This window comes from Hyla sarda, unplaced genomic scaffold, assembly GCF_029499605.1.
Source record: "Hyla sarda isolate aHylSar1 unplaced genomic scaffold, aHylSar1.hap1 scaffold_126, whole genome shotgun sequence".
In the NCBI taxonomy this organism is placed as follows: domain Eukaryota; kingdom Metazoa; phylum Chordata; class Amphibia; order Anura; family Hylidae; genus Hyla; species Hyla sarda.
In genome coordinates this window covers 18,303-45,000 of record NW_026607881.1, presented here as the reverse complement: position 1 = coordinate 45,000, position 26,698 = coordinate 18,303, and the positions used below count along the sequence as shown (strand labels likewise).

The 26,698-nt window shown below is 46.3% G+C and overlaps 1 protein-coding gene across 2 annotated transcripts in view; it reads right to left on the bottom strand.

Annotated features, from left to right (window-relative positions):
- LOC130304040 (dystrobrevin beta) overlaps positions 1–26,698 on the bottom strand; it is a gene marked incomplete at its 5' end in the record, with an annotated part of 56,239 nt that overhangs the window by 11,367 nt on the left and 18,174 nt on the right. For both annotated transcript variants that reach the window (XM_056551889.1, XM_056551890.1), the window contains 2 exon segments: positions 363–452; positions 2,110–2,266. In XM_056551889.1, the coding sequence (XP_056407864.1) occupies positions 363–452; positions 2,110–2,266 (247 nt within the window).

Below are 26,698 nucleotides of genomic sequence, written 5' to 3'. Positions count from 1 at the left end.
CTGTATATATATATATATAAATATGATAACCCCTGTATATATATATAAATATGATAACCCCTGTATATTTGTGAGATATAACCTGTGTCTTCTCCTTGTGAGCTTAGATTTGCTTTGGACTTGATAAAGGGAGGAATCCCGAAACTTCTCTACAAAATGCTGTAAGTCCAATAAAAAAGGTTATTACAGGATACTGCAATATTTTAGGATTTGCATCACTGGACTAATCCGACTAATTTACTATATATATATATTCTACACATACATACGGACACTATAGGGGACACAGTACAGGCACCAGCATGAATACACATATCTACAGACACTATGGGGTACAGGCCTCCAGGGGGCGCTCCACCTACCTGAGTGCAGCTCCTTCACCAGGGAAGACATGGTGTTAGTGATGGAGTCTGCAGCCACCAGCAGATCGCTCCGTAGATTTCTTCTGGTACCTGAGAGGCAGAGAGCACATAAGAGGCCATGACAGGCGCCCTGTGTACCCAACCTGTGTGCAGCCGCCCTGTGTACCCAACCTGTGTGCAGCCGCCCTGTGTACCCAACCTGTGTGTAGCCGCCCTGTGTACCCAACCTGTGTGTAGCCGCCCTGTGTACCCTACCTGTGTGTAGCCGCCCTGTGTACCCTACCTGTATGTAGCCACCCTGTGTACCCAACCTGTGTGTAGCCGCCCTGTGTACCCAACCTGTATGTAGCCACCCTGTGTACCCAACCTGTGTGTAGCCGCCCTGTGTACTCAACCTGTGTGTAGCCGCCCTGTGTACCCAACCTGTATGTAGCTGCCCTGTGTGTAGCCACCCTGTGTACCCAACCTGTGTGCAGCCGCCCTGTGTACCCAACCTGTGTGCAGCCGCCCTGTGTACCCAACCTGTGTGTAGCTGCCCTGTGTGTAGCCACCCTGTGTACCCAACTTGTGTGTAGCCGCCCTGTGTACCCAACCTGTGTGTAGCCGCCCTGTATGTAGCTGCCCTGTGTGTAGCCACCCTGTGTACCCAACCTGTGTGTAGCCGCCCTGTGTACCCAACCTGTATGTAGCCACCCTGTGTACCCAACCTGTGTGTAGCCGCCCTGTGTACTCAACCTGTGTGTAGCCGCCCTGTGTACCCAACCTGTGTGTAGCTGCCCTGTATGTAGCTGCCCTGTGTGTAGCCACCCTGTGTACCCAACTTGTGTGTAGCCGCCCTGTGTACCCAACCTGTGTGTAGCCGCCCTGTATGTAGCTGCCCTGTGTGTAGCCGCCCTGTGTACTCAACCTGTGTGTAGCCGCCCTGTGTACCCAACCTGTGTGTAGCTGCCCTGTATGTAGCTGCCCTGTGTGTAGCCACCCTGTGTACCCAACTTGTGTGTAGCCGCCCTGTGTACCCAACCTGTGTGTAGCCGCCCTGTATGTAGCTGCCCTGTGTGTAGCCGCCCTGTGTACCCAACCTGTGTGTAGCTGCCCTGTATGTAGCTGCCCTGTGTGTAGCCGCCCTGTATGTAGCTGCCCTGTGTAGCCGCCCTGTATGTAGCTGCCCTGTGTGTAGCCACCCTGTGTACCCAACCTGTGTGTAGCCGCCCTGTGTACCCAACCTGTGTGTAGCCGCCCTGTGTACCCAACCTGTGTGTAGCCGCCCTGTGTACCCAACCTGTGTGTAGCCGCCCTGTATGTAGCTGCCCTGTGTGTAGCCGCCCTGTATGTAGCTGCCCTGTGTAGCCGCCCTGTATGTAGCTGCCCTGTGTGTAGCCACCCTGTGTACCCAACCTGTGTGTAGCCGCCCTGTGTACCCAACCTGTGTGTAGCCACCCTGTATGTAGCTGCCCTGTGTGTAGTAGCTGTAGCCACCCTGTGTGTAGCCGCCCAGTGTGTAGCCGCCCTGTGTGCGTCGTCCCCGCCCTGTGTGCGTGTTCCCCGCCCTGTGTGTGTCGCCCCGCCCTGTGTGTGTCGCCCCGCCCTGTGTGTGTCGCCCCGCCCTGTGTGTAGCCCCCGCCCTGTGTGTGTTCCCCGCCCTGTGTGTGTTGCCCCGCCCTGTGTGTGTCCCCCCCTCATGTGCTAGAGACGTCTCCCATATGACTCAGACCCCGCACAGTCACCATTATTACATACAGCCACTTACCGAGTGCGAAGGCTTCTTGTACATCTCCTAGGCCGGCTATGGAGTCCTGAGATACATGAGTAGGCGTGGAGCCGGCGGACGTGGAGCGCACTGGCATAGGCATGGAGCGATTGGCACCATGGTTGGGCGAGGAATGAGGAGAGCCGGCCGCCTGCGCCTACAACACACAATACAATCCAGGTCTTATGTATGGTATAATGTATCACACCCCTCCCCCACCAGGGCCCATAACTGGGGGCCGACGTGTCCCTACACCTAACAGGGAGAATGGAGGTGAATCAGGCCGCACCCACTTGTATCCTATATCATCACATGACCGACCCATCAAAAACAAACAACGACCAATAACCGCGCCCGACTCACCCCACATCACATGACCTGCGCTTCATAGACAGACGCTGAGAATGATTATTATAAACAGATCCGTAATAGTAAAAACAGCGCACGCCGAGAAGAACAACAACAACACAGATGGCGCCGAAATCCTGGAAAGCTTCCCGGTGCTGCAGATCTAACAGGAGGCGGAGGACGCAGCAGCGAGGCCTGAGAAAGAGAGCCATCCTGGAGGATCCAGCACTCTATGGTGTAAAGATCACTAGACGATCCAGCACTCTATGGTATAAGGATCACTGGAGGATCCAGCACTCTATGGTATAAGGATCACTGAAGGATCCAGCACTCGATGGTATACAGATCACTAGACGATCCAGCACTCTATGGTGTAAAGATCACTAGACGATCCAGCACTCTATGGTATAAGGATCACTGAAGGATCCAGCACTCGATGGTATACAGATCACTGGAGGATCCAGCACTCTATGGTATAAGGATCACTGAAGGATCCAGCACTCGATGGTATAAGGATCACTGAAGGATCCAGCACTCGATGGTATACAGATCACTAGACGATCCAGCACTCTATGGTGTAAAGATCACTAGACGATCCAGCACTCTATGGTATAAGGATCACTGAAGGATCCAGCACTCTATGGTATACAGATCACTGGAGGATCCAGCACTCTATGGTGTAAAGATCACTAGACGATCCAGCACTCTATGGTATAAGGATCACTGAAGGATCCAGCACTCGATGGTATACAAATCACTAGAGGATCCAGCACTCTATGGTATAACGATCACTGAAGGATCCAGCACTCGATGGTATAAGGATCACTGAAGGATCCAGCACTCGATGGTATACAGATCACTAGACGATCCAGCACTCTATGGTGTAAAGATCACTAGACGATCCAACACTCTATGGTATAATCAAGGTAAGAAGAAAATGGACCCGGCACTACCAGAAATAAAGGCTACTGGCACTCTTTGCAGGGGCTGCGGGGCTAGCTAGAGGGTTGCCTATAGCGGTGCGTCTCCATAAACAGATAGGATAAAAGTCCAAATGAAGACAAAGAGAGAGGATCGCACTCACCAGGAATACAACTCTTTATTCCGTCACCGGTACGTAAGGCATATACGCAAGTGGAGGCGGGGGGGAGGGGGGCAGGAGCTCCGGAACAAGTTGTTTCACGGCTGTTTAGCGATTCCTCAAGCCGGTGGTATGGTATAAGAATCAGTATGGGGATCCAGCACTCTATGGTATAAGGATCACTAGAGGATCCAGCACTCTATGGTATAAGAATCAGTATGGGGATCCAGCACTCTATGGTATAAGGATCACTAGAGGATCCAGCACTCTATGGTATAATGATCACTGGAGGACCAGCACTCTATGGTATAAGGATCACTGGACGATCCAGAACTGTATGGTATAAGGATCATGGAAGATCCAGCACTCTATGGTATAAGGATCATGGAAGATCCAGCACTCTATGGTATAAGGATCACTAGAGGATCCAGCATTCTATGGTATAAGGATCACTAGACAATCCTGCACTCTATGGTATAATGATCACTAGACGATCCAGCACTCTATGGTATAAGGATCACTTGAGTATCCAGCACTCTATGGTATAAAGATCACTGGAGGATCCAGCGCTCTATGGTATAAAGATCACTGGAGGATCCAGCACTCTATGGTATAAGGATTAATGGAGGATCCAGCACTCTATGATATAAAGATCACTGGAGGACCAGCACTCTATGGTATAAAGATCACTAGAGGATCCAGCACTCTATGGTATAAGGATTAATGGAGGATCCAGCACTCTATGATATAAAGATCACTGGAGGATCAGCACTCTATGGTATAAAGATCACGAACCAGTGGCACATATGGGGTATTTCGCCCCCCGTGGAACTGGTTAGGACCGGTGGCATTTTAATGACACATACCAAGTAATTAAGTTTTTTTAGACTCTCCCCCTCCCTCCATATAAGGAGGAGAAACCCAGCCCCCCCTTGTGTTTTTTTTCTGTCCTCCTGGACAGGGTTAGGATCGGTGTTGGGTCCTGTGGGACCCCCCCCCCCCCTGCTCTTTTATCTAGTAGGGGTTATGTGCATACCTTTTCTCTCTGACGCCGGTGTCCTCCTCTGTGCCCGACACTTGCGGTCCATAACGTCGCTCACCTCTATGGCCGCATCCCCGGCTCGGTTTTCCTGCGCTGCGAGCGCTGTGTGCTTGCCGGGGGCGGGTCGGAGCTCCGTTACATCACTTCCGGTTTCGGAGCTCCAAAAATTTTGATGATTTAATCATCAAAACGTGGTTTTCTCTGCATACAAAGGTTTTTCTTATCTCCTGGCTAGCCCAGGATAGCTATGGGAATTCTTTTTCCCATTATTTTTAGCAAACTATAGTTTAGTTCCTGTACTTCCCACTTGGGGGCAGAGTTTAAGGGTTTTGGCGCCCAGGAGACTATTTAAACCTGCTGAGGCAGTCATTAGGTCTCCTGGAGCGGTGCTGCAAGTTTCTTGTTGCCTAGGTCCATGGAAGTGTCGGGGGAAGCTGCTCAGGAAGACTCCAAGTCTTCATCGTCTGAGGAAGAGGATAAATTCCAATATATGTTCTTTCCTGAAAAGACCCAGCGGCTACTTAGGTCCATCAGGTCGGGGGACCATGATGTTAACGGGGGTGAAGCCTCTACTTCTGCCTCTAAGGGGCCTAGGGCCTTTAAATCAGATGATTCCCTCCAGAGTGGAAGAAACCGGAGAAAGGTCCCGTTTTAACCAAACTGTTTAAAAGTATGTTTCCCATTCAGGAGGACCAGGTGTCCTATTCCTAAGGTGGACTTGGCCATCTCTAAACTATCCAAATGGACCCTGGTACCATCTGATGATGGTTCGAGTCTCCAGGATCCGATGGACCGCAAGGCCGACTGCACCCTCAGGCGCTCTTACTCTACTGCCTCATCTGCTGCTTCGGTAGCCATTTCTTCTACTGAGGTAGCTAGATTTTTGAGAAACCGTTTTTCTCAAATTCAATCTGACTTGGACCGGGGGGTCTCAAGAGACGACATCTTTGCCTCCTGTAAGACCGCTAATCTAGCGATTGATTTTCTTTGTGATGCTGCTCCCCAGCAACTAAAGCTTGCTGCCAAATCTATGGCTCTCTCTGTTGCGGGCCGTCACCCTCTGTGGCTTAAGCCTTGGAGGTCTGACACGTCCTCTAAGCACACTCTATCTGCTATGACCTATGAGCCTGGCATTCTGTTTGGGACCGAACTCGACTGTATTATGGAAGGGCTGTCTGATAGGAAGGGGAAATCTCTTCCTCAGCAGTCCTTTCGTGGTCGAGGGAAAAGGTACGGAGCCAGGTCTGGCTCCCAAAACCAAACCCAAAGAGATTGGAGGTCCCAAAGACAAAGGGGCGCCAGACGTTCCAGGGGTTCCAAGGACGGAAAGTCCTTGGCGCCTTGACTACGGGCCTCCCCGAGGCTCTTGGATTGTTGCCAGTGCTCCTGTTCTGTATCAACTCCCTTCCCCTTCCATTCCTGTGGGCGCCTTCAGCATTTCCTGTCTTCCTGGAAAGCTCATATTCAGGACCCTTGGGTCCTTCGGATAATTTCAGAAGGGTACAAGGTAGAGTTATACAGCATTCCCCCAGACAAGTTTGTCAGGACCAGACTGTTACCTTACAACAAACAAGTAGTTTTGGAAGCTTACATCCTAGAATATCTCCAAAAGGGGGCCCTAGAAGAGGTTCCTCTTCAGGAGCAGGGGGCAGGAATCTATTCTCCTGTCTTCTTAGTCCCCAAAGTCACTGGGGACTGGAGAATGATAATAGACCTAAGGTTTTTCAACCAGTCTATCAGACGCAAACGTTTCTGGATGGAAACAATACAGTCTGTCATAAATCTTCTCATGCCAGGGGATTTCCTGGCAACCTTGGACCTCGAGGATGCTTACCTTCATATTCTCATCCATCCTGGGTCCAGAAGATTCTTAAGGATCGCTGTCCAAATTCAGGGAGTTTTGAAGCACTATCAGTTTCTTGCGCTCCCATTTGGAATCTCTTCGGCCCTTTACCAAAGTGGTGGTTTCTGTGGTGGCCTCTCTAAGACTTCGGGGACTATGTATAGTCCCTTATCTAGACGACTGGCTTCTCAAAACCTCCTCTCAAGCGATCCTGTCCCAACATATTCAAACGGCTGTTTCCTTCCTCCATCAACTAGGATGGATAATCAATTGGAACAAGTCCAATTTTCAACCAGCCACCTCAGTGAGATTCCTGGGGTTCCTGATAGACTTGGTAGCCATGACGATTCATCTAACTCCCGAAAGGAAGCTGCGAGTTCAGGAAACAGCCCAATCTCTCTTAGTTCCCAGGAGGGTAACCCTCCGTTATCTAATGAGAATGTTGGGACTAATGTCGGCAACCGCGGAGGCGGTTCCTTGGGCATTATGGCACCTACGTCCACTTCAAGCGGAAGTATTAGCCAAGTGGGATCACAGTCCGGAGGGACTAAATTCCGTACACTCCCTGCCTCCCCTAGTCCGGTCCTCTCCGAGATGGTGGAGTCATCTCCAGGATGGCAAATCGCTGATCCAACCCGATTGGATCATACTTACCACAGACACATCCCTCGTAGGCTGGGGAGCACACTTGTTGGACAAAACAGTCCAGGGGTTCTGGTCACCCCAGGAGAAGATGTTGTCTTCAAATCTCCAAGAAATCAGGGCCATTAGGTTAGCCCTATTCCACTTTGAGCCTTACATCCAAGGAAAGGCGGTGAAGGTTCAATCAGACAGCATAATGGTTGTTCTCTATATCAACAAGCAGGGAGGCACGAGGTCACAAAGTCTCCTGAGAGAGATAGGTGTGATTTTGGATTGGACAGAAATGAACCTCACCCATTTGTTGGCCGTCCACATCCGAAGCTCTCACAATGTGATTGCGGGTCGCCTGAGCAGAGGTCTCCCTACCGGAGAGTGGTCTCTTCATCCAGACATCTTCAAGGAGATTTCGCTCAGGTTGGGCATGCCAGAGATCGATCTCATGGCAACGAGGTTCATCGCCAAGGTGCAAAGGTTTTGCTCCCTTTACAGGGAGGACAATCCTGTGGCGGTAGATGCACTGTCAATCCCTTGGAGGTTCAGGCTGGCCTACATCTTCCCTCCAAATTCCTTAATTCCAAGGATATTGATGAAAATCAGGCAAGACCAAGCCTCTGTCATAGCCATCATTCCATACTGGCTCAAAAGAGCTTGGTTCATTCAGATGAGTCGGGGTCAATTCTGGAGGCTTCCCTCAGAGCAAGCACTAGTGTCGGGGGACACTCACAGCTGCTCCAATGTCCAAATGTTCAACCTGGCAGCCTGGAGGTTGACCAGTCCCTTCCAAGTGTAGAAGGGCTTTCAGGGGCCGTCTTGAGGACCTTATTGCACTTTAGATCTGAAGCTACGTCAAGATCCTATAAAAGAATATGGAATATATTCTCATCCTGGTGCCAGCTACGCCAACTGTCTGACAAGAATTCTGCCACTTCTGCAGTCCTTCAGTTTCTACAAGACGGACTAGACAAGGGGTTATCTCCTTCCACTCTAAGAGTGCAAGTGTCTGCCATCTCAGCTTTTCTCAACAGGTCTCTTTATCAAGATCCCCTGGTTAGAAGATTCCTTAAAGGAGCTTTTAGAATCAAGCCTACAATCATTCAACCTATCCCTGCATGGTATCTATCAGTTGGGCTCAGGGGTTATCATCTTTCCCTTTGAGCCTTTGGAGGAGGTGGATCTTAAATATCTCACTTTGAAGATTACCTTCTTGTTGGCCATTACCTCTGCAAAACGAGTCGGTGAACTCCAAGCTTTCTCAGCATTTGAGCCCTACACTCAGTTCCTCCTGGACCGGGTTCTTTTGAAGTTTTTGCCATCCTTCATTCCTAAAGTGCCAACTTTTACTAATATCAACCAGATTGTTTCTCTTCCTGTTAGCTCCTCTCAGGCCTTCACAACCTCGACCTATCGAGATGTCTTCGGATTTACCTGGATTGATCCAAGGAGTTCCGTAAGGGTGAAAACCTTCTTATTTTTTCTAGTAGCTGTAAGGGCCACAAAGCTTCCAAACCAACTATCAGTCGCTGGATTAAGGAAGCTATTCGGGAGTCTCATGTTTCTCAGGGTCTGGAGCCCCCTGAATTTGTTAAAGCACACTCTACTAGAGCAGTAGCTACTTCTTTTGCAGAGAGAAGCTTGATTCCGTTGGAACTCATCTGTAAATCTGCTTCTTGGAGTTCTCACTCCACTTTCATCTCTCACTATAGAGTGGATTCCAGAATAGCTATTCCTCATTTGGGCGGATGGTTTTATCCTCCGCCAGGCATGAGTGCCCTCCCATGGGATTATCTGCTTGCTAAATCCCCATATGTGCCACTGGTTAGGACGTAAGGGAATCATTAATTTCTAATGATAATTTGTTTTCCCTTAGTCCTAACAGTGGCGCAACATTCCCTCCCTATATATATTTTTGCATGTTTTTTTCTTTTTCTGTACTTGCTTTAACACAAGGGGGGGGGGGGGGGTCTGGGTTTCTCCTCCTTATATGGAGGGAGGGGGAGGGTCTAAAAAACGTAATTACTTGGTATGTGTCATTAAAATTCCACCGGTCCCTACCAGTTGCACCAGTACCCCATATGTGCCACTGTTAGGACTAAGGAATAACAAATTATTGTTAGAAATTAACGTCTGTATGGTGTAAGGATCACTGAAGGATTCAGCTCTCTATGGTATAAAGATCACTAGAGGATCCAGCACTCTATGGTATAAGGATCACTGGAGGACCAGCACTCTATGGTATAAAGATCACTAGAGGATCCAGCACTCTATGGTATAAGGATGACTGGAGGATCCAGCACTCTATGGTATAAGGATCACTGGAGGATCCAGCACTCTATGGTATAAAGATCACTGGAGGATCCAGCACTCTATGGTATAAGGATCACTAGAGGATCCAGCACTCTATGGCATAAGGATCACTGGAGGATCCCGCACTCTATGGTATAAGGATCACTAGAGGATCCAGCACTCTATGGCATAAGGATCACTGGAGAATCCAGCACACTATGGCATAAGGGTCACTGGAGAATCCAACACTCTATGGCATAAGGATCACTGGAGGATCCCACACTCTATGGTATAAGGATCATTGGAGAATCCAGCACTCTATGGTATAAGGATCACTGGAGAATCCAGCACTCTATGGTATAAGGATCACTGGAGGATCCAGCACTCTATGGTATAAGGATCACTAGAGGATACAGGACTCTATGGTATAAGGATGGTCCTCCTCTCTATAGTATACGGACAATAGAAGGATCATTGGAGGGTCCTCCTCTCTATGGTATAAGGACGGGCTGTAGAATCCTCCTCTCTATGGTATAAGGACGGGCTGTAGAATCCACCTCTCTATGGTATAAGGATGGCTGTAGAATCCTCCTCTCTATGGTATAAGGACGGGCTGTAGAATCCTCCTCTCTATGGTATAAGGAAGGGCTGTAGAATCCTCCTCTCTATGGTATAAGGACGGGCTGTAGAATCCTCCTCTCTATGGTATAAGGACGGCTGTAGAATCCTCCTCTCTATGGTATAAGGACGGGCTGTAGAATCCTCCTCTCTGTGGTATGAGGACGGGCTGTAGAATCCTCCTCTCTATGGTATAAGGACGGGCTGTAGAATCCTCCTCTCTATGGTATAAGGACAGCTGTAGAATCCTCCTCTCTATGGTATAAGGACGGGCTGTAGAGTCCTCCTCTCTATGGTATAAGGACAGCTGTAGAATCCTCCTCTCTATGGTATAAGGACGGGCTGTAGAATCCTCCTCTCTATGGTATAAGGACGGCTGTAGAATCCTCTCTATGGTATAAGGACGGGCTGTAGAATCCTCCTCTCTATGGTATAAGGACGGACTGTAGAATCCTCCTCTCTATGGTATAAGGACGGGCTGTAGAATCCTCCTCTCTACGGTATAAGGACGGGCTGTAGAATCCTCCTCTCTATGGTATAAGGACGGGCTGTAGAATCCTCCTCTCTATGGTATAAGGACGGCTGTAGAATCCTCCTCTCTATGGTATAAGGACTGGCTGTAGAATCCTCCTCTCTATGGTATAAGGATGGGCTGTACGATCCTCCTCTCTATGGTATAAGGACGGGCTGTAGAATCCTCCTCTCTATGGTATAAGGACGGGCTGTAGAATCCTCCTCTCTATGGTATAAGGACGGGCTGTAGAATCCTCCTCTCTATGGTATAAGGACGGGCTGTAGAATCCTCCTCTCTATGGTATAAGGACGGGCTGTAGAATCCTCCTCTCTAGGGTATAAGGACTGGCTGTAGAATCCTCCTCTCTATGGTATAAGGACGGGCTGTAGAATCCTCCTCTCTATGGCATAAGGATGGGCTGTAGAATCCTCCTATCTATGGTATAAGGACGGGCTGTAGAATCCTCCTCTCTATGGTATAAGGACGGGCTGTAGAATCCTCCTCTCTATGGTATAAGGATGGGCTGTAGAATCCTCCTCTCTATGGTATAAGGACGGGCTGTAGAATCCTCCTCTCTATGGTATAAGGACGGGCTGTAGAATCCTCCTCTCTATGGTATAAGGACGGGCTGTAGAATCCTCCTCTCTATGGTATAAGGACGGGCTGTAGAATCCTCCTCTCTATGGTATAAGGACGGGCTGTAGAATCCTCCTCTCTATGGTATAAGGACGGGCTGTAGAATCCTCCTCTCTATGGTATAAGGACGGCTGTAGAATCCTCCTCTCTATGGTATAAGGACGGCTGTAGAATCCTCCTCTCTATGGTATAAGGACGGGCTGTAGAATCCTCCTCTCTATGGTATAAGGACGGGCTGTAGAATCCTCCTCTCTATGGTATAAGGACGGGCTGTAGAATCCTCCTCTCTATGGTATAAGGACGGGCTGTAGAATCCTCCTCTCTATGGTATAAGGACGGGCTGTAGAATCCTCCTCTCTATGGTATAAGGACGGCTGTAGAATCCTCCTCTCTATGGTATAAGGACGGGCTGTAGAATCCTCCTCTCTATGGTATAAGGACGGGCTGTAGAATCCTCCTCTCTATGGTATAAGGACGGCTGTAGAATCCTCCTCTCTATGGTATAAGGACGGGCTGTAGAATCCTCCTCTCTATGGTATAAGGACGGGCTGTAGAATCCTCCTCTCTATGGTATAAGGACGGGCTGTAGAATCCTCCTCTCTATGGTATAAGGACGGCTGTAGAATCCTCCTCTCTATGGTATAAGGACTGGCGGTAGAATCCTCCTCTCTATGGTATAAGGACGGCTGTAGAATCCTCCTCTCTATGGTATAAGGACGGGCTGTAGAATCCTCCTCTCTATGGTATAAGGACGGGCTGTAGAATCCTCCTCTCTATGGTATAAGGACGGGCTGTAGAATCCTCCTCTCTATGGTATAAGGACGGGCTGTAGAATCCTCCTCTCTATGGTATAAGGACTGGCTGTAGAATCCTCCTCTCTATGGTATAAGGACGGGCTGTAGAATCCTCCTCTCTATGGTATAAGGACGGCTGTAGAATCCTCCTCTCTATGGTATAAGGACGGGCTGTAGAATCCTCCTCTCTATGGTATAAGGACGGGCTGTAGAATCCTCCTCTCTATGGTATAAGGACGGGCTGTAGAATCCTCCTCTCTATGGTATAAGGACGGGCTGTAGAATCCTCCTCTCTATGGTATAAGGACGGGCTGTAGAATCCTCCTCTCTATGGTATAAGGACGGGCTGTAGAATCCTCCTCTCTATGGTATAAGGACGGGCTGTAGAATCCTCCTCTCTATGGTATAAGGACGGGCTGTAGAATCCTCCTCTCTATGGTATAAGGACGGCTGTAGAATCCTCCTCTCTATGGTATAAGGATGGGCTGTAGAATCCTCCTCTCTATGGTATAAGGACGGCTGTAGAATCCTCCTCTCTATGGTATAAGGACGGGCTGTAGAATCCTTCTCTCTATGGTATAAGGACGGGCTGTAGAATCCTCCTCTCTATGGTATAAGGACGGGCTGTAGAATCCTCCTCTCTATGGTATAAGGACGGCTGTAGAATCCTCCTCTCTATGGTATAAGGACGGGCTGTAGAATCCTCCTCTCTATGGTATAAGGACGGGCTGTAGAATCCTCCTCTCTATGGTATAAGGACGGCTGTAGAATCCTCCTCTCTATGGTATAAGGACGGCTGTAGAATCCTCCTCTCTATGGTATAAGGACGGGCTGTAGAATCCTCCTCTCTATGGTATAAGGACGGGCTGTAGAATCCTCCTCTCTATGGTATAAGGACGGGCTGTAGAATCCTCCTCTTATGGTATAAGGACGGGCTGTAGAATCCTCCTCTCTATGGTATAAGGACGGGCTGTACGATCCTCCTCTCTATGGTATAAGGACGGGCTGTAGAATCCTCCTCTCTATGGTATAAGGACGGGCTGTAGAATCCTCCTCTCTATGGTATAAGGACGGCTGTAGAATCCTCCTCTCTATGGTATAAGGACGGGCTGTAGAATCCTCCTCTCTATGGTATAAGGACGGGCTGTAGAATCCTCCTCTCTATGGTATAAGGACGGGCTGTAGAATCCTCCTCTCTATGGTATAAGGACGGGCTGTAGAATCCTCCTCTCTATGGTATAAGGACGGCTGTAGAATCCTCCTCTCTATGGTATAAGGACGGCTATAGAATCCTCCTCTCTATGGTATAAGGACGGGCTGTAGAATCCTCCTCTCTATGGTATAAGGGCGGGCTGTATGATCCTCCTCTCTATGGTATAAGGACGGCTGTAGAATCCTCCTCTCTATGGTATAAGGACGGGCTGTAGAATCCTCCTCTCTATGGTATAAGGACGGGCTGTAGAATCCTCCTCTCTATGGTATAAGGACGGGCTGTAGAATCCTCCTCTCTATGGTATAAGGACGGCTGTAGAATCCTCCTCTCTATGGTATAAGGACGGGCTGTAGAATCCTCCTCTCTATGGTATAAGGACGGCTGTAGAATCCTCCTCTCTATGGTATAAGGACGGGCTGTAGAATCCTCCTCTCTATGGTATAAGGACGGGCTGTAGAATCCTCCTGTCTATGGTATAAGGACGGGCTGTAGAATCCTCCTCTCTATGGTATAAGGACGGGCTGTAGAATCCTCCTCTCTATGGTATAAGGACGGGCTGTAGAATCCTCCTCTCTATGGTATAAGGACGGGCTGTACGATCCTCCTCTCTATGGTATAAGGACGGGCTGTACGATCCTCCTCTCTATGGTATAAGGACGGGCTGTAGAATCCTCTCTATGGTATAAGGACGGCTGTAGAATCCTCCTCTCTATGGTATAAGGACGGGCTGTAGAATCCTCCTCTCTATGATATAAGGACGGGCTGTAGAATCCTCCTCTCTATGGTATAAGGACGGGCTGTAGAATCCTCCTCTCTATGGTATAAGGACGGGCTGTAGAATCCTCCTCTCTATGGTATAAGGACGGCTGTAGAATCCTCCTCTCTATGGTATAAGGACGGGCTGTAGAATCCTCCTCTCTATGGTATAAGGACGGGCTGTAGACTCCTCCTCTCTATGGTATAAGGACGGGCTGTAGAATCCTCCTCTCTATGGTATAAGGACGGGCTGTAGAATCCTCCTCTCTATGGTATAAGGACGGCTGTAGAATCCTCCTCTCTATGGTATAAGGACGGCTGTAGAATCCTCCTCTCTATGGTATAAGGACGGGCTGTAGAATCCTCCTCTCTATGGTATAAGGACGGGCTGTAGAATCCTCCTCTCTATGGTATAAGGACGGGCTGTACGATCCTCCTCTCTATGGTATAAGGACGGCTGTACGATCCTCCTCTCTATGGTATAAGGACGGGCTGTAGAATCCTCTCTATGGTATAAGGACGGGCTGTAGAATCCTCCTCTCTATGATATAAAGACGGGCTGTAGAATCCTCCTCTCTATGGTATAAGGACGGGCTGTAGAATCCTCCTCTCTATGGTATAAGGACGGGCTGTAGAATCCTCCTCTCTATGATATAAGGACGGGCTGTAGAATCCTCCTCTCTATGGTATAAGGACGGGCTGTAGAATCCTCCTCTCTATGGTATAAGGATGGGCTGTAGAATCCTCCTCTCTATGGTATAAGGACGGGCTGTAGAATCCTCCTCTCTATGGTATAAGGACGGCTGTAGAATCCTCCTCTCTATGGTATAAGGACGGGCTGTAGAATCCTCCTCTCTATGATATAAGGACGGGCTGTAGAATCCTCCTCTCTATGGTATAAGGACGGCTGTAGAATCCTCCTCTCTATGGTATAAGGACGGGCTGTAGAATCCTCCTGTCTATGGTATAAGGACGGGCTGTAGAATCCTCCTCTCTATGGTATAAGGACGGGCTGTAGAATCCTCCTCTCTATGGTATAAGGACGGGCTGTAGAATCCTCCTCTCTATGGTATAAGGACGGGCTGTACGATCCTCCTCTCTATGGTATAAGGACGGGCTGTACGATCCTCCTCTCTATGGTATAAGGACGGGCTGTACGATCCTCCTCTCTATGGTATAAGGACGGCTGTAGAATCCTCCTCTCTATGGTATAAGGACGGGCTGTAGAATCCTCCTCTCTATGATATAAGGACGGGCTGTAGAATCCTCCTCTCTATGGTATAAGGACGGGCTGTAGAATCCTCCTCTCTATGGTATAAGGACGGGCTGTAGAATCCTCCTCTCTATGGTATAAGGACGGCTGTAGAATCCTCCTCTCTATGGTATAAGGACGGGCTGTAGAATCCTCCTCTCTATGGTATAAGGACGGGCTGTAGACTCCTCCTCTCTATGGTATAAGGACGGGCTGTAGAATCCTCCTCTCTATGGTATAAGGACGGGCTGTAGAATCCTCCTCTCTATGGTATAAGGACGGCTGTAGAATCCTCCTCTCTATGGTATAAGGACGGCTGTAGAATCCTCCTCTCTATGGTATAAGGACGGGCTGTAGAATCCTCCTCTCTATGGTATAAGGACGGGCTGTAGAATCCTCCTCTCTATGGTATAAGGACGGGCTGTACGATCCTCCTCTCTATGGTATAAGGACGGGCTGTACGATCCTCCTCTCTATGGTATAAGGACGGGCTGTACGATCCTCCTCTCTATGGTATAAGGACGGCTGTAGAATCCTCCTCTCTATGGTATAAGGACGGGCTGTAGAATCCTCCTCTCTATGATATAAGGACGGGCTGTAGAATCCTCCTCTCTATGGTATAAGGACGGGCTGTAGAATCCTCCTCTCTATGGTATAAGGACGGGCTGTAGAATCCTCCTCTCTATGATATAAGGACGGGCTGTAGAATCCTCCTCTCTATGGTATAAGGACGGGCTGTAGAATCCTCCTCTCTATGGTATAAGGACGGGCTGTAGAATCCTCCTCTCTATGGTATAAGGACGGCTGTAGAATCCTCCTCTCTATGGTATAAGGACGGGCTGTAGAATCCTCCTCTCTATGGTATAAGGACGGGCTGTAGACTCCTCCTCTCTATGGTATAAGGACGGGCTGTAGAATCCTCCTCTCTATGGTATAAGGACGGGCTGTAGAATCCTCCTCTCTATGGTATAAGGACGGGCTGTAGAATCCTCCTCTCTATGGTATAAGGACGGGCTGTAGAATCCTCCTCTCTATGGCATAAGGATGGGCTGTAGAATCCTCCTATCTATGGTATAAGGACGGGCTGTAGAATCCTCCTCTCTATGGTATAAGGACGGGCTGTAGAATCCTCCTCTCTATGGTATAAGGATGGGCTGTAGAATCCTCCTCTCTATGGTATAAGGACGGGCTGTAGAATCCTCCTCTCTATGGTATAAGGACGGCTGTAGAATCCTCCTCTCTATGGTATAAGGACGGGCTGTAGAATCCTCCTCTCTATGATATAAGGACGGGCTGTAGAATCCTCCTCTCTATGGTATAAGGACGGCTGTAGAATCCTCCTCTCTATGGTATAAGGACGGGCTGTAGAATCCTCCTCTCTATGGTATAAGGACGGGCTGTAGAATCCTCCTATCTATGGTATAAGGACGGGCTGTAGAATCCTCCTCTCTATGGTATAAGGACGGGCTGTAGAATCCTCCTCTCTATGGTATAAGGACGGCTGTAGAATCCTCCTCTCTATGGTATAAGGACGGCTGTAGAATCCTCCTCTCTATGGTATAAGGACGGTCTGTAGAATCCTCCTCTCTATGGTATAAGGACGGCTGTAGAATCCTCCTCTCTATGGTATAAGGACGGCTGTAGAATCCTCCTCTCTATGGTATAAGGACGGGCTGTAGAATCCTCCTCTCTATGGTATTTCGTTGATAAATATCATTTCTATTTCACGATCTGAGGATTAGAGAGACGTCACTACAGAAGCTTCTACAGGGTCCACTATGTGTGAGATCCCCCTAGAAGGAACCTTATGAAGAGGTTGTTTGGAGGAGCCCCACCTGGTGGACACAGTGAAGAACTGCAGGCCTGTGCTCACTTTCTCTATGCAAATGACAGGGAGGCGATGGCGGATCTTAGGAGGACATTGCAGCATGTCAGAGCTGGCGTCACCTACTGGGGTCACCTCGTGTTCTCACACCCCTCTGACCCCCTCCAGGGGCTTCATCTTCCCGGATAAAGTTTACAGAATCCAGACTTCTGGCTTATATAGAAGAGACATCTCTAAGCTAAGACCTCTGTTCTGGGGATACCGCCTGCAGTGTAAAGTAGGGAGGGTTGCAATGGCTACATGAAAACCTCCATTCTTTACACTGCTGGCTGTATACACAGAGCAGTGTTTCCCAACCAGCGGGCCTCCAGCTGTTGCAAAACTACAACTCCCAGCATGCCAAGACAGCCGTTGGATGTCTGGGCATGCTAGGAGTTGTAGTTCTGCAACAGCTGGAGGCCCGCTGGTTGTCCCCCCTGCTTCTCCTGTCAGTAACATGCAGAGCAGCTATATATAGCGTGTTCTATGCGTGTATCATGCAATCACTTACTGCCTGCCTCTGCTCCTCCTCCTGCAGTGACATAAAGAGAAGAAACACAATCAGTCGTGAACAAAAAAGGGGGCGAAAAAGACAAAATGTTATGGCTGAGCCAAGATGATGGGGTGCGGTGCGTCAAGAGATCGGGTGACATAATGAGGAGATCCATTACGGAGTAGATCATATGACGAGGGTATCAACTGTGGAACAGATCACATGATCCGGAACACATGCAACCGCCAGAATAATGGGAGGGATCAGTAGATCACAAGATGTGTAGTGTATATGATGACCGGTATAATGGGAGGGATCAGTAGATCACTAGAGATGTAGTGTATATGATGACCGGTATAATGGGAGGGATTAGTAGATCACAAGAGGAGTAGTGTACATGATGACCGGTATAATGAGAGGGATCAGTAGATCACTAGAGGTGTAGTGTATATGATGACTGGTATATTGGGAGGAATCAGTAGATCACTAGAGGTGTAGTGTATATGATGACCGGTATAATGGGAGGGATCAGTAGATCACAAGAGGAGTAGTGTATATGATGACTGGTATAATGGGAGGGATCAGTAGATCACAAGAGGTGTAGTGTATATGATGACCGGTATAATGGGAGGGATCAGTAGATCACAAGAGGTGTAGTGTATATGATGACTGGTATAATGGGAGGGATCAGTAGATCACTAGAGGTGTAGTGTATATGATGACCGGTATAATGGGAGGGATCAGTAGATCACAAGAGGAGTAGTGTATATGGTAACCAGTATAATGGGAGGGATCAGTAGATCACTAAAGGTGTAGTGTATATGATGACCGGAATAATGAGAAAGATCAGTAGATCACAAGAGGTGTAGTGTATATAATGACCGGTATAATGGGAGGGATCAGTAGATCACAAGAGGAGTAGTGTATATGATGACTGGTATAATGGGAGGGATCAGTAGATCACAAGAGGTGTAGTGTATATGATGACCGGTATAATGGGAGGGATCAGTAGATCACAAGAGGTGTAGTGTATATGATGACTGGTATAATGGGAGGGATCAGTAGATCACTAGAGGTGTAGTGTATATGATGACCGGTATAATGGGAGGGATCAGTAGATCACAAGAGGAGTAGTGTATATGGTGACCAGTATAATGGGAGGGATCAGTAGATCACTAAAGGTGTAGTGTATATGATGACCGGAATAATGAGAAAGATCAGTAGATCACAAGAGGTGTAGTGTATATAATGACCGGTATAATGGGAGGGATCAGTAGATCACAAGAGGTGTAGTGTATATGATGACTGGTATAATGGGAGGGATCAGTAGATCACAAGAGGTGTAGTGTATATGATGACTGGTATAATGGGAGGGATCAGTAGATCACTAGAGGAGTAGTGTATATGATGACTGGTATAATGAGAGGGATCAGTAGATCACAAGAGGTGTAGTGTATATGATGACCGGTATAATGGGAGGGATCAGTAGATCACTAGAGGAGTAGTGTATATGATGACCGGTATAATGGGAGGGATCAGTAGATCACTAGAGGTGTAGTGTATATGATGACCGGAATAATGAGAGGAATCAGTAGATCACAAGAGGAGTAGTGTATATGATGACCGGTATAATGAGAGGGATCAGTAGATCACAAGAGGTGTAGTGTACATGATGACTGGTATAATGGGAGGGATCAGTAGATCACTAGAGGAGTAGTGTATATGATGATTGGTATAATGAGAGAGATCAGTAGATTACAAGAGGAGTAGTGTATATGATGACTGGTATAATGGGAGAGATCAGTAGATAACTAGAGGAGTAGTGTATATGATGACTGGTATAATGGGAGGGATCAGTAGATCACTAGAGGAGTAGTGTATATGATGACTGGTATAATGAGAGAGATCAGTAGATTACAAGAGGAGTAGTGTATATGATGACTGGTATAATGGGAGGGATCAGTAGATCACTAGAGGAGTAGTGTATATGATGACCGGTATAATGGGAGGGATCAGTAGATCACTAGAGGTGTAGTGTATATGATGACCGGAATAATGAGAGAGATCAGTAGATCACTAGAGGTGTAGTGTATATGATGACTGGTATAATGAGAGGGATCAGTAGATCACAAGAGGTGTAGTGTATATGATGACCGGTATAATGGGAGGCATCAGTAGATCACTAGAGGAGTAGTGTATATGATGACCGGTATAATGGGAGGGATCAGTAGATCACTAGAGGTGTAGTGTATATGATGACCGGAATAATGAGAGGGATCAGTAGATCACAAGAGGAGTAGTGTATATGATGACTGGTATAATGGGAGGGATATGATGACCGGTATAATGAGAGGGATCAGTAGATCACAAGAGGAGTAGTGTATATGAGGACTGGTATATTAGGAGGCATCAGTAGATCACAAGAGGAGTAGTGTATATGATGACCGGTATAATGGGAGGGATCAGTAGATTACAAGAGGAGTAGTGTATATGATGACCGGTATAATGAGAGGGATCAGTAGATCACAAGAGGTGTAGTGTATATGATGACCGGTATAATGAGAGGGATCAGTAGATCACAAGAGGTGTAGTGTATATGATGACCGGTATAATGAGAGGGATCAGTAGATCACTAGAGGAGTAGTGTATATGATGACTGGTATAATGGGAGGGATCAGTAGATCACAAGAGGAGTAGTGTATGTGATGACTGGAATAATGGGAGGGATTAGTAGATCACAAGAGGAGTAGTGTATATGATGATCGGTATAATGAGAGGGATCAGTAGATCACAAGAGGTGTAGTGTATATGATGACCGGTATAATGGGAGGGATCAGTAGATCACTAGAGGAGTAGTGTATATGATGACTGGTATAATGGGAGGGATCAGTAGATCACAAGAGGAGTAGTGTATATGATGACTGGAATAATGAAGAGATCAGTAGATTACAAGAGGAGTAGTGTACATGATGACTGGTATATTGGGAGGGATCAGTAGATCACTAGAGGTGTAGTGTATATGATGACTGGTATAATGGGAGGGATCAGTAGATCACTAGAGCAGTAGTGTATATGATGACTGGTATGAGAGAGATAAGTAGATCACTAGAGGTGTAGTGTTTATGATGACCGGTATAATGAGAGAGATCAGCAGATCACTAGAGGAGTAGTGTATATGATGACTGGTATATTAGGAGGCATCAGTAGATCACTAGAGGTGTAGTGTATATGATGACTGGTATAATGAGAGAGATCAGTAGATCACTAGAGGAGTAGTGTATATGATGACCGGTATAATGGGAGGGATCAGTAGATCACAAGAGGAGTAGTGTACATGATGACTGGTATAATGAGCGAGATCAGTAGATCACTAGAGGTGTAGTGTATATGATGACCGGTATAATGGGAGGGATCAGTAGATCACTAGAGGAGTAGTGTATATGATGACCGGCATAATGGGAGGGATCGGTAGATCACTAGAGGTGTAGTGCATATAATGACCGGTATAATGGGAGGGATCAGTAGATCACAAGAGGTGTAGTGTATATGATGATTGGTATAATGAGAGAGATCAGTAGGTCACAAGAGGAGTAGTGTATATGATGACTGGTATATTAGAAGGCATCAGTAGATCACTAGAGGAGTAGTGTATATGATGACTGGTATAATGAGAGGGATCAGTAGACCACTAGAGGTGTAGTATATATGATGACTGGTATAATGAGAGGGATCAGTAGATCACAAGAGGTGAAGTGTATATGATGACCGGTATAATGAGAGGGATCAGTAGATCACTAGAGGTGAAGTGTATATGATGACTGGTATAATGAGAGGGATCAGTAGATCACTAGAGGTGTAGTGTATATGATGACTGGTATATTGGGAGGAATCAGTAGATCACTAGAGGTGTAGTGTATATGATGACCGGTATAATGAGAGGGATCAGTAGATCACAAGAGGTGTAGTGTATATGATGACCGGTATAATGAGAGGGATCAGTAGATCACTAGAGGTGTAGTGTATATGATGACTGGTATAATGAGAGGGATCAGTAGATCACTAGAGGTGTAGTGTATATGATGACCGGCATAATGGGAGGGATCGGTAGATCACTAGAGGTGTAGTGCATATGATGACCGGTATAATGGGAGGGATCAGTAGATCACAAGAGGTGTAGTGTATATGATGACCGGTATAATGGGAGGGATCAGTAGATCACAAGAGGTGTAGTGTATATGATGACCGGTATAATGGGAGGGATCAGTAGATCACAAGAGGTGTAGTGTATATGATGACCGGTATAATGGGAGGGATCGGTAGATCACTAGAGGTGTAGTGCATATGATGACCGGTATAATGGGAGGGATCAGTAGATCACAAGAGGTGTAGTGTATATGATGACCGGTATAATGGGAGGGATCAGTAGATCACAAGAGGTGTAGTGTATATGGTGACCGGTATAATGGGAGGGATCAGTAGATCACTAAAGGTGTAGTGTATATGATGACCGGAATAATGAGAAAGATCAGTAGATCACAAGAGGTGTAGTGTATATAATGACCGGTATAATGGGAGGGATCAGTAGATCACAAGAGGTGTAGTGTATATGATGACTGGTATAATGGGAGGGATCAGTAGATCACAAGAGGTGTAGTGTATATGATGACTGGTATAATGAGAGGGATCAGTAGATCACTAGAGGTGTAGTGTATATGATGACTGGTATAATGGGAGGGATCAGTAGATCACTAGAGGAGTAGTGTATATGATGACTGGTATAATGAGAGGGATCAGTAGATAACAAGAGGTGTAGTGTATATGATGACCGGTATAATGGGAGGGATCAGTAGATCACTAGAGGTGTAGTGTATATGATGACCGGTATAATGAGAGGGATCAGTAGATCACTAGAGGTGTAGTGTATATGATGACTGGTATAATGGGAGGGATCAGTAGATCACAAGAGGAGTAGTGTATATGATGACCGGTATAATGAGAGGGATCAGTAGATCACAAGAGGTGTAGTGTATATGATGACTGGTATAATGGGAGGGATCAGTAGATCACTAGAGGAGTAGTGTATATGATGACTGGTATAATGGGAGGGATCAGTAGATCACTAGAGGAGTAGTGTATATGATGACTGGTATAATGAGAGAGATCAGTAGATTACAAGAGGAGTAGTGTATATGATGACTGGTATAATGGGAGGGATCAGTAGATCACTAGAGGAGTAGTGTATATGATGACCGGTATAATGAGAGAGATCAGTAGATCACTAGAGGTGTAGTGTATATGATGACTGGTATAATGAGAGGGATCAGTAGATCACAAGAGGTGTAGTGTATATGATGACCGGTATAATGGGAGGGATCAGTAGATCACTAGAGGAGTAGTGTATATGATGACCGGTATAATGGGAGGGATCAGTAGATCAGTAGAGGTGTAGTGTATATGATGACCGGAATAATGAGAAAGATCAGTAGATCACAAGAGGTGTAGTGTATATGATGACCGGTATAATGAGAGGGATCAGTAGATCACAAGAGGAGTAGTGTATATGAGGACTGGTATATCAGGAGGCATCAGTAGATCACAAGAGGAGTAGTGTATATGATGACCGGTATAATGGGAGGGATCAGTAGATTACAAGAGGAGTAGTGTATATGATGACCGGTATAATGAGAGGGATCAGTAGATCACAAGAGGTGTAGTGTATATGATGACCGGTATAATGAGAGGGATCAGTAGATCACAAGAGGTGTAGTGTATATGATGACCGGTATAATGAGAGGGATCAGTAGATCACTAGAGGAGTAGTGTATATGATGACTGGTATAATGGGAGGGATCAGTAGATCACAAGAGGAGTAGTGTATATGATGACTGGAATAATGAGAGAGATCAGTAGATTACAAGAGGAGTAGTGTATATGATGACTGGTATAATGAGAGGGATCAGTAGATCACTAGAGGTGTAGTGTATATGATGACCGGTATAATGAGAGAGATCAGTAGATCACTAGAGGAGTAGTGTACATGATGACTGGTATAATGAGAGGGATCAGTAGATCACTAGAGGTGTAGTGTGTATGATGACTGGTATATTGGGAGGGATCAGTAGATCACTAGAGGTGTAGTGTATATGATGACTGGTATAATGGGAGGGATCAGTAGATCACTAGAGCAGTAGTGTATATGATGACTGGTATGAGAGAGATAAGTAGATCACTAGAGGTGTAGTGTATATGATGACTGGTATATTAGGAGGCATCAGTAGATCACTAGAGGTGTAGTGTATATGATGACCGGTATAATGAGAGGGATCAGTAGATCACTAGAGGTGTAGTGTATATGATGACTGGTATAATGAGAGAGATCAGTAGATCACTAGAGGAGTAGTGTATATGATGACCGGTATAATGGGAGGGATCAGTAGATCACAAGAGGAGTAGTGTACATGATGACTGGTATAATGAGCGAGATCAGTAGATCACTAGAGGTGTAGTGTATATGATGACCGGTATAATGGGAGGGATCAGTAGATCACTAGAGGAGTAGTGTATATGATGACCGGCATAATGGGAGGGATCGGTAGATCACTAGAGGTGTAGTGCATATAATGACCGGTATAATGGGAGGGATCAGTAGATCACAAGAGGTGTAGTGTATATGATGATTGGTATATTAGAAGGCATCAGTAGATCACTAGAGGAGTAGTGTATATGATGACTGGTATAATGAGAGGGATCAGTAGATCACTAGAGGTGTAGTATATATGATGACTGGTATAATGAGAGGGATCAGTAGATCACAAGAGGTGTAGTGTATATGATGACCGGTATAATGAGAGGGATCAGTAGATCACTAGAGGTGTAGTGTATATGATGACTGGTATAATGAGAGGGATCAGTAGATCACTAGAGGTGTAGTGTATATGATGACTGGTATATTGGGAGGAATCAGTAGATTACTAGAGGTGTAGTGTATATGATGACCGGTATAATGGGAGGGATCAGTAGATCACAAGAGGTGTAGTGTATATGATGACCGGTATAATGGGAGGGATCGGTAGATCACTAGAGGTGTAGTGCATATGATGACCGGTATAATGGGAGGGATCAGTAGATCACAAGAGGTGTAGTGTATATGATGACCGGTATAATGGGAGGGATCAGTAGATCACAAGAGGTGTAGTGTATATGATGACCGGTATAATGGGAGGGATCAGTAGATCACAAGAGGTGTAGTGTATATGATGATTGGTATAATGAGAGATCAGTAGATCACTAGAGGTGTAGTGTAAATGATGACTGGTATAATGAGAGGGATCAGTAGATCACAAGAGGTGTAGTGTATATGATGACTGGTATAATGAGAGGGATCAGTAGATCACTAGAGGTGTAGTGTATATGATGACTGGTATATTAGGAGGCATCAGTAGATCACTAGAGGTGTAGTGTATATGATGACTGGTATAATGAGAGGGATCAGTAGATCACTAGAGCAGTAGTGTATATGATGATCGGTATAATGAGAGGGATCAGTAGATCACAAGAGGTGTAGTGTATATGATGACCGGCATAATGGGAGGGATCAGTAGATCACTAGAGGAGTAGTGTATATGATGACTGGTATAATGGGAGGGATAAGTAGATCACAAGAGGTGTAGTGTATATGATGACCGGCATAATGGGAGGGATCAGTAGATCACTAGAGGAGTAGTGTATATGATGACTGGAATAATGAAAGAGATCAGTAGATCACTAGAGGTGTAGTGTATATGATGACCGGTATAATGGGAGGGATCAGTAGATCACTAGAGGAGTAGTGTATATGATGACTGGTATATTGGGAGGAATCAGTAGATCACAAGAGGTGTAGTGTATGTTTTGACTGGTATAATGAGAGAGATCAGTAGATCACAAGATGTGTAGTGTATATGATGACCGGTATAATGAGAGGGATCAGTAGATCACTAGAGGTGTAGTGTTTATGATGACTGGTATAATGGGAGGGATCAGTAGATCACTAGAGGAGTAGTGTATATGATGACTGGTATAATGGGAGGGATCAGTAGAACACTAGAGGAGTAGTGTATATGATGACTGGTATAATGGGAGGGATCAGTAGATCACTAGAGGAGTAGTGTATATGATGACCGGTATAATGGGAGGGATCAGTAGATCACAAGAGGTGTAGTGTATATGATGACCGGTATAATGGGAGGGATCAGTAGATCACTAGAGGAGTAGTGTATATGATGATTGGTATAATGGGAGAGATCAGGAGATCACTAGAGTTGTAGTGTATATGATGACTGGTATATTGGGAGGAATCAGTAGATCACAAGAGGTGTAGTGTATGTGATGACTGGTATAATGAGAGAGATCAGTAGATCACAAGATGTGTAGTGTATATGATGACCGGTATAATGAGAGGGATCAGTAGATCACTAGAGGTGTAGTGTTTATGATGACTGGTATAATGGGAGGGATCAGTAGATCACTAGAGGAGTAGTGTATATGATGACTGGTATAATGGGAGGGATCAGTAGAACACTAGAGGAGTAGTGTATATGATGACTGGTATAATGGGAGGGATCAGTAGATCACTAGAGGAGTAGTGTATATGATGACCGGTATAATGGGAGGGATCAGTAGATCACAAGAGGTGTAGTGTATATGATGACCGGTATAATGAGAGGGATCAGTAGATCACTAGAGGTGTAGTGTATATGATGTCTGGTATAATGGGAGGGATCGGTAGATCACTAGAGGAGTAGTGTATATGATGACCGGTATAATGAGAGGGATCAGTAGATCACTAGAGGTGTAGTGTGTATGATGACTGGTATATTGGGAGGGATCAGTAGATCACTAGAGGTGTAGTGTATATGATGACTGGTATAATGGGAGGGATCAGTAGATCACTAGAGCAGTAGTGTATATGATGACTGGTATGAGAGAGATAAGTAGATCACTAGAGGTGTAGTGTATATGATGACCGGTATAATGAGAGGGATCAGTAGATCACTAGAGGTGTAGTGTATATGATGACTGGTATAATGAGAGAGATCAGTAGATCACTAGAGGAGTAGTGTATATGATGACTGGTATAATGGGAGGGATCAGTAGATCACAAGAGGAGTAGTGTACATGATGACTGGTATAATGAGCGAGATCAGTAGATCACTAGAGCAGTAGTGTATA